Here is an 8073-nt window from a genome sequence, read left to right as displayed (position 1 = left end):
TCAATGCCAGAGTACACTTTGGCCATAAGATTGGCTCAATGGATGATCGGATGAAGCCCTATATCTATGGCTCACGTCTGGGACACTTGGTCTTTGATCTGGACATTACAGCTCAGCATTTACGAGATGCACTGAATTTTACAGCGCACATTGCGTACAATGATGGCTTGATATTGTTCCTCTATCGGGGAGCTATGAATGCCCATCTGGTGGAGAAGACAGCAATGGAATGTGGAGAATTTTCACATACACGTTACTGGCGTGGAGGGGTCTTCACCAATGCCAAAGTGCAATTTAAGGCAGTTACGAGACTTCCGGATCTCTGCATATTTTTCAATACACTCAACAATGTGATGACCCAGCACACAGCTGTGCGAGATTCAGCAAAGATGTCCATCCCAACAATTGGCATTGTCGATAGCAATTGCAATCCAAATCTCATAACTTATCCCGTACCGGGCAATGATGATTCACCAGCGTCAATTGAGCTGTACTGCAGGGTGTTCAAGGAGGCTATTCTGCGTGGGAAACAGAAAAGAAAGGAGCACTTGGAGATACTGCAGCAGCAAGATGCCCAAGAGGCAAACCGAATAAATGAGCTGGATGAAAAGAATTAAGGCATAATGATTGTGAAAATGTTTGTAAAAGAAAATATACGTTTTAGGTATAAAATAGTACAATAATGATTGTTCTTCTCCTTTTACGCCGAAGAACAGGAAATAATTTAAATAGGATCTAACAATTCTTTTTCTGTATTTACAGGACAAATAAAAAGATGATTTATTATTTTCTTAATAATTTGGATTGCTGCCAAACTGTCCGGGAAACATAAAAGGTAATTCACAAAAATATAATTGGCATGAAGTTTTTTATTGCAAATTATTTTAATATCAACATTTTATGGTTAAAGAAAAATAATACAACCCACTGAAATAATTATTATAATAAGAATCTCACTCTGAATACCCATTATTCTATTTCATAGTAAGTATTCTATCTCAAAATAACATTATAAATGAAAAATAAATTCATTTTAAAGTTTGTCGAAGATCTCAACTAATCTGCATTATTAAAATCGTGAAAGTATTAAATTCATAAATCTTCTTTGAATTTAATGTAAATTTGATTTTAATTCAACATTTAGTAAAATTAGAAAATGCAATAGAAAATGAAATTCGATCAGCATTCAATTGGCAAAGGTCATGGTCAAAATTCCGAAATCTAAAATCCCGAATGAGCCAAAATTCCAAATGGACCAAAATCTCGAAAAGCTAAAATTCCGAAATCCAAAATCCCGAGAAACAAAAATCCTTAGTAGACCAATATCCCAAAAACTCGAAATCTTGAAAAGCCAAAATTTCGAAATTGAAAATCCCAAATAGGGTCGAATGAACACCTCTTCGTCAGGGAACCTCTATTGATACTTTTGTCAAAATCTTGAAATTTATTTAATGCATCCAATAAAATCTAAGTAGGGTAAATTAAGCTAATTCAAAATCTGCTTCAAATGGAAATTTTTCGCTACTCCAAATGGAAACGTCACTGTTTTCATGATAAATACAGTACTAAATTACTATTTTTTATATATTTTCTATACCACAGTTTCATTATTTAGTTAATTTTGCTCCAAATAAAGCGAAAATCCATTAATATTCACAAATTTTAATTTGTTAATTTCTCAGAAAAATTAAAAGTGCACCTAAAACACAATAAAATGACTGTTGCTTATTTGTTTTGTTTAACATTTATGTCATATTTCCGGCTAATGTTAGTTAAATTAAGTGGTAATCTTTATTGTTAACGGTACGTGAAGTTTTCAAATGAAGTAATTACCTATTTCGTGAGCAAATAGGGTTTTTCTGAAGTGTCTACAAATGCTTCAATAGGAAACCCTGGAAATATGATTTTTTTTGGAGAGATTTTCTTATTGTTTTAGATGGGAAAGAAGAAAAGACCAGGAATAAGAACAAATCCTGCACTCAGGAGCAACTCTACAAGGTTTTGGAAATTCCACACATTAAGAATTTTAGCGTCTGGAAATGGTTTTGAATTAGGACATTTACCCTAATATAATGTTTTTTTCATTAAATCTGCGTTTTTCGATAAGGATAAGTGTCGAATTTCGTATTTCAAATGGTACAGAATAGGGTGTCAATAAGCCTTGACACGAGTTCTTAAAGTGTCAATAGGTGTTTCTTTCACCCTAAGTCAAAATCCTGAAAAACTAAAATCCCGAAAGGGCGAAAATCCTCGAATACCCTTCAGATGAGGAAAATTTTATGAAATCAAAATTCACATCATTTTCTCGAACGTTTTTGCATAAGTTAATGTGGTTTATGTGAATCATTTACTCTAAAATTGGAAAATAAAAGAAAAGGAATGCGATATTACATAAGCAAAATGCTTGAGAAAAAAAGGGATATGAATTTTTGATTTCATTGAATTTCCCTATCTAAAAATTGTGCTAGAGCTATTAAAAACAGCGAAATCATTAGGAGGAAATGGGGCCCCTGTGAATTGGGATACTTAAAAAAAAAACGGCTTTTTAACCTATTTTCAAATCAAACTAAGCCTTAACATAATTTAATTTAGCTTCACAATTGATTTATGGAACTAAATTATATCATAGTAAGTTCCTGTTCAATTTATAAATAGAAGAAAAAGTGCAATTTCAAAAATGGCCCAATTCAAAGGTGCCCTACTCTCCCCTAAGTAAATTTTGACAAAGAGAAAGTAAATAGCAATTTTCTAATTTTTCTGCAACCATATTAGATGCTAATTTAAATTATAAACCTATTTTACAAAGAATTTATTTTTTACTAACGAAAATTTAATAAATATATGAATATGTGACACTTTAAACTAGAAAAAAAATCATAAGAAAATTAAAATTTCAATTATTTTCTTTTTCAAAAGTAATTGTACATCCCACACTTTCTCATTTAAATCTAAATTGAATTTAGGTTGAGGATCACGATATAGTAGGAAGATTGGGATAGTTCAAGCTGTTGAACATTTGTTTAAAACATTTAGTAAGCGAATATGAACCATATTCAAATAAACTAATATCCAGGTAATGTCTATTTAAAATGTGATACAGTTCCTGGATAATTTTTCTAATACCAAATTTGTGTAGGGGAAAACGAGCTACATTCGGACGATTTATGCTTAACTATTCATTTTTTTTTTCAATTTGTTAAAAATGTATTTGGCTCATTATAAAATTATATTTTAAAAACTACTCCAATGCCTCAAATTTTCATAAAAGAGCTATGAGTGAAATCCATAAGGAACATAGAGAAAAAGATGAATTTTCCGAAAGTTGAGTCTCCCGATAGTAACGCGCTTTCCCCTATTTTGATTATTTTTGGATATTAAGTGATTGCGCTTCTTAAAGGAAATTATAAAGAAAATTGAGACTTTACGGAAGTATTTAGATCGAAACTCACTCATCTAATATGTTGAGGAAAGAAAGGAATGTCAATTTCGGTTTCATGAAAATTTCTAATTTAAAAGGTGTAGCCAAGGTATCACATCTTAATTTTCCCTTTTCAAATAAACTCATTCTTTGTAAACATTTATATTTTTTAATTGGCTTAAAATTAATGTTTTACTAACATTTCAATAATCTTTTAAATAATATTTGTTTTTACTGGACGAATTTAATTTTTTATTGATCTATTTAACATGCTCACCAGTTTATTTTTATTCCTTTTGAGATAGAATACTCTAGAATGGAAAACTCAATATGAACTACAGTTTCTTACAAGAATGTTTCATAAAATCCACAGAATTCTTCCAATTTTAAGGATCCAAATCGAAATCCCGTATAATAATCTTCTAAATCTAAATTATTCGTACATCACTATAATAGGGCACGTCGACCTATTTCTTTTTATAATATTTTTTTTTTAAACTTAGGATTCAAGATATCCTAAGATTTTTTTTATGTACAACAGGTTTCAGCCATACCCTTTAAACTTTAACCTTGAAAAACACGTTTAAAGAACATAGTAAGGTCATTGCGCTGTACGAACGCAATTTCGGGTCGTAAAATATGGGTATATAACAAAAGCACTAGATTACATAAATACGACATTATAGTGTATTTTTTTATAGTTACATCGCATGTTTTTGCAAAATATCTTCAAAACCACCACATATAGACAATTTATTTGTATTTAAGATAAGATTTTTGTAAATTTCTCTAATTTATCCTAATATCATAAATACCAGCGATTGACCGCTATAAGATTGCCAGAATGGGCTTTTCTTTATAACTAAATTATTTGAATTTGGTGATATAATATAAATTTTTGGTTTGGCAAAACAAGAAAAATTGCAATGTTCGAAAATTAGCACATTCCATGCTATAAGCATTAATTAAAATTCTTAGGACTGGAAGGATTCATTTGTTGATTTAGAAAATTCTTGCCGTTTTAGACTGTAGTTGTAGTTTAATAAATAATATATAAAAAAAATTTCTTACGGTTTTGACTGAAATTTGAAAAAAAATATTGCCAAGAGATCATGTAATTTCTAAAATTTTAACTATAGGACTCTAAAGCTCAAACAGAACATAAAATACATTAAAAGAAATGAATATACAGTGGGACCTCGATAGAGTCAACCCCCGATAGAGTCAATCTTCAATAGAGTCAACAGCTATGATTTTACTCTACGGACTCCGATAGAGTCAACTTGGACCCAAATTGACTCCGACAGAGTCAACTTTTCCAGTATTATTAAACTAATAATATTATTATAGCTTTTTCGAAATTAAAATTACTGTTTTGATTTCACATTTATGTAATCAATTTTCGGCAAAATAATTTTCTTTTCTTGATCTTAAGCGTTTTGACCGATTGAAAGTTCTCTTGTTTTCTTTTCTCTATTGTTTTAAGATTTTTTGATTAAGCCCTATGATCGCAATGTAAGGAATGTTGAGCCATCATTAATTTGGAAATGAATAATACTCTTGCACAAATTAAAAAATATGAAGTCGAATTACAAAAAGATAATCGTGTAGAATGCTAAATTTTTTTTAGTATAACATAGTGAAGAAACTTTTTTCTAAAATTCCAACTGTTTAAAGAACTTACTTCTTTAAAAAGTGCCCATGTTTAAACGATCATAAAAGTTATCCTTCTACAGAAAAGGTGTAAATTGATTCTAAGTTACATTTTTAATTTGAAAGATTAGTATCTTAAAATAAAATTGAGGATCAAAAATTTAAGAATTAAGTGCTGAAATGGTTAAAGATATTGACCTGGAGTATTCAGACGCCCCCCCCCCCCCCCCCTATAAGTCAAATTGAAGATTCCCTTCCCATTCATCATCCGAAAAAACCCGTATGACGTGTTTTCCTGTAAACACACAAAAAAACGATTTTGGAGGTGAAGGGGAGGGGTAGGGAGGACATGAGAGTCATATCAATAATCCTTAGATTGACTTATTAGAGGGTCATCTGAAGACTCCAAGTAGATATCTCTAACCATTTAGCGCCCATTTTTCAGAACAAGAAGAAAATGAGAAAAAATTATTGCTCTTTTTGTGAAGTTTAGAGCCATAGTTATGTCATAACGAAAAGAACAACTATCAATCTCTTTTTTTTTTCAGTCAATAAAAGTTTGAAAGAAATTCTTCAGAAAAAGTCAGAAAGAGAATTCTATTTCTTATGACATGAAATAAACATTATTATCTATCTATCTAATTAATAGCGTTAATTGCATCAGAATTTTCAACAATTAAATATCAACCGGAGCTCTTCTAAAAAAAAAGCGAAAAAAGAAATCTTTTAGACACCATTTCTGCCATTTTCTTATCTCAACATCGTGGATGGACCTCAATATTATCACATGGATAGTAATTTTTGCTTAAAAGATACTTACTAATAATAAAAACATTCTGTAAAATCATTCCTTATTCTCCAATTTTTGCTCTTGGGTTATTTAGATAAAGTATTCTACTCTCGTGTTAAATTTATTAATGATCTAATACAAATATATAAGATAATATCCCTTTATATCAAAATTTCACATTTTAATTGATTGTTTTCGGACTCCGATAGAGTTAACCCTCTAACGGGTAAGACCGCCTCCAGGCGGTCTTCACAAAAATCACATTTACAGCGACAATAAAGGTTTTATTTATTTAAAAGTGCTATAGTGTCCTCGGTAATAGTCTTATAAACATCTCTTGAAAGTTTGAACTCATTTTGACTCTTCGTTTTGTTGCTATTCCCAGTTTTGTGTGACAGGTCAGAGAAAAAGCAACAAAAAAATATTAGTGCAAAAAAACTCATTTCCAATTTCCATAAAAATACCGGTTATCTGACTAAAATAAAATTATTTTTTACTGAAAGATATGTCATTCTACTTTGTATATTTTATTTAAAAAATTTGAAAAAAACTAAAAATGTGAATTTTAGAAGCAAAAAGAGTTTCAAAAATTTTTATATTTTTTCACCTAGCGCCTAAACTAAAAAAGATAATGAAGAATGGATGGTTTTTTCGACTTTATTGGATCATAATTATCCTAGAAAACATTGTTTTAGAACTTTTTTTTCGCATATTAAAGAAAACACCGTTAGAGGGTTAACGAATCCAATGGAGTCAACAGGTCTGGAAATAATTAGTTGACTCTATCGAGGTCCCACTGTATTTACTCGAATTCCAGCCTAAAAATTCCCTTTTCAATGCTTTCAAATAAAAACGAAAAAAAAGAATGTTAACAGCATCTCAATTGTTCAAAAATCAACAATATCTTAATTGCTGTCCCTTATCTTTTTCAGCCCAGAGAGGCTTACGTATTTGGTGAAGAAAACACGAATATTGGGGAAATAGAGGCAAATGTAGAGTAGTAGGGAAATTGGGAAACGACCCACCCAATTAATGTGGAGTTTGTTGGCCAGAGCAATGGCAAAGAGATGTCCACAGCGTTCTGCGGTCATTCTTTTGTCTGTAGGTCGTACTGATTGTCCATATTTTACACCTTCGCGATCGGTAAAGGCATCCTGGAGGAATTCTGTAAAGGTGGGTCCTGGACAGAAGATCGTAACATCCATGTCAGGATGTTCAGTCTGAAGGGCACCAAAGTAGCCGTGAATTGAGTATTTAGCTGCTGTATAACTTGCAGAATTTGGTACTGGGATTAATCCAGCTGTACTGGAAGTTACAGCAATGTGTCCTCTTATATTGGCTCCCTTGAAGTATCTCACGGCGATCCTTGGGGTGATTGTCAATGTAAAAAATGGGATGGTTTTGCATTAAAATTGGGGTGTTTACCTTGATAGATTCACCACACTGAAAACATCCAATTGGAAGAGTTCCTGGTCCACTTTAAGTGAGATATCTTCCCAATTGGCACGTTGAGATCGTCCAGCATTGTTCACAAGGATATCCAATCGGCCAAAGTGCTGGAGAACATGATCGAAAAATTGTTGATGACGTGAAATCTCCAGCATATCCATCTGCATGACGAGAATATCAATTGGTTGCAATAATCCACGAGATTGTGTGAGGCATTCTCGTTTGACATTCTCAAGTTCAGCCCCACGGCGGGCTGAGAGAACCAATTTGACACCATTCTTGGCCAATTCAATGGCCAGATGTTTGCCAATTCCCGATGAAGCTCCAGTAATCCATACAACCGTGCCAGACAGCGAAGCTAATTAGCAAATTGATGGAGGAATTTAGTGAGAGAGTGAGAAAAAAAGTAAGTGATTTGATAGCCCAAAAACCAAGTACTTACAGATTCTCCTGCCCACGAGAGATCGTATAAATAACTCAATGTCTGAGTCAAGAAGGCACCAGAGGATCACATTTATGAGGTAATAGAGGACAACGAGGATACCAATAAAAGCAAAGAATCCCATAATAAAAACAAAAGTAAGAAATTACGGTCACTTTAAGTGCTGACGGAGAGTTCTCAACACACTGAGGAATACGCCTTATCATGCAACAGTGAGCCACTTTCTGGTGTATGTCGTCGTCAGAGAGATTGTTTTCTGGAGAATGTGTGAGTGCTGGATTAAGAGAGAAAAATACAACCACAATGGCAACCGGTGTCGAT

General features: G+C 32.2%; 2 protein-coding genes across 2 annotated transcripts; one reads left to right on the top strand and one right to left on the bottom strand.

Moving 5' to 3' along the window:
• The first annotated feature begins 38 nt into the window (after nt 1-38).
• Nucleotides 39-617, top strand: LOC129804781 (28S ribosomal protein S2, mitochondrial). Its single transcript, XM_055852421.1, has one exon. The coding sequence runs from the start codon at nt 39-41 to the stop codon at nt 615-617; it is 579 nt and encodes a 192-aa protein (XP_055708396.1).
• A 5349-nt stretch (nt 618-5966) lies between these two features.
• LOC129801312 (dehydrogenase/reductase SDR family member 7-like) lies at nt 5967-7995 on the bottom strand. Its single transcript, XM_055846214.1, has 3 exons — nt 7753-7995; nt 7287-7668; nt 5967-7226 (listed from the first exon to the last, which is right to left on the bottom strand). Exons 1-3 carry the CDS (start codon nt 7874-7876, stop codon nt 6767-6769), a joined length of 966 nt encoding a protein of 321 aa, XP_055702189.1. The 5' UTR covers nt 7877-7995; the 3' UTR covers nt 5967-6766.
• Between the last annotated feature and the right edge of the window lie 78 nt (nt 7996-8073).

The sequence above is a fragment of the Phlebotomus papatasi genome, chromosome 1, assembly GCF_024763615.1.
Source record: "Phlebotomus papatasi isolate M1 chromosome 1, Ppap_2.1, whole genome shotgun sequence".
Taxonomy (NCBI): domain Eukaryota; kingdom Metazoa; phylum Arthropoda; class Insecta; order Diptera; family Psychodidae; genus Phlebotomus; species Phlebotomus papatasi.
This window is presented reverse-complemented; position numbering and strand designations above follow the sequence as displayed.

Coding starts and splice junctions, on each gene's coding strand:
- LOC129804781 (XM_055852421.1), top strand. CDS start 39: ATGGATGATCGGATGAAGCCCTATATCTATGGCTCACGTCTGGGACAC.
- LOC129801312 (XM_055846214.1), bottom strand. CDS start 7,876: ATGGGATTCTTTGCTTTTATTGGTATCCTCGTTGTCCTCTATTACCTC. Junction 7,669..7,752: donor TCTCGTGGGCAGGAGAATCT/GTAAGTACTTGG, acceptor TTTGCTAATTAG/CTTCGCTGTCTGGCACGGTT. Junction 7,227..7,286: donor AGTGTGGTGAATCTATCAAG/GTAAACACCCCA, acceptor AATCACCCCAAG/GATCGCCGTGAGATACTTCA.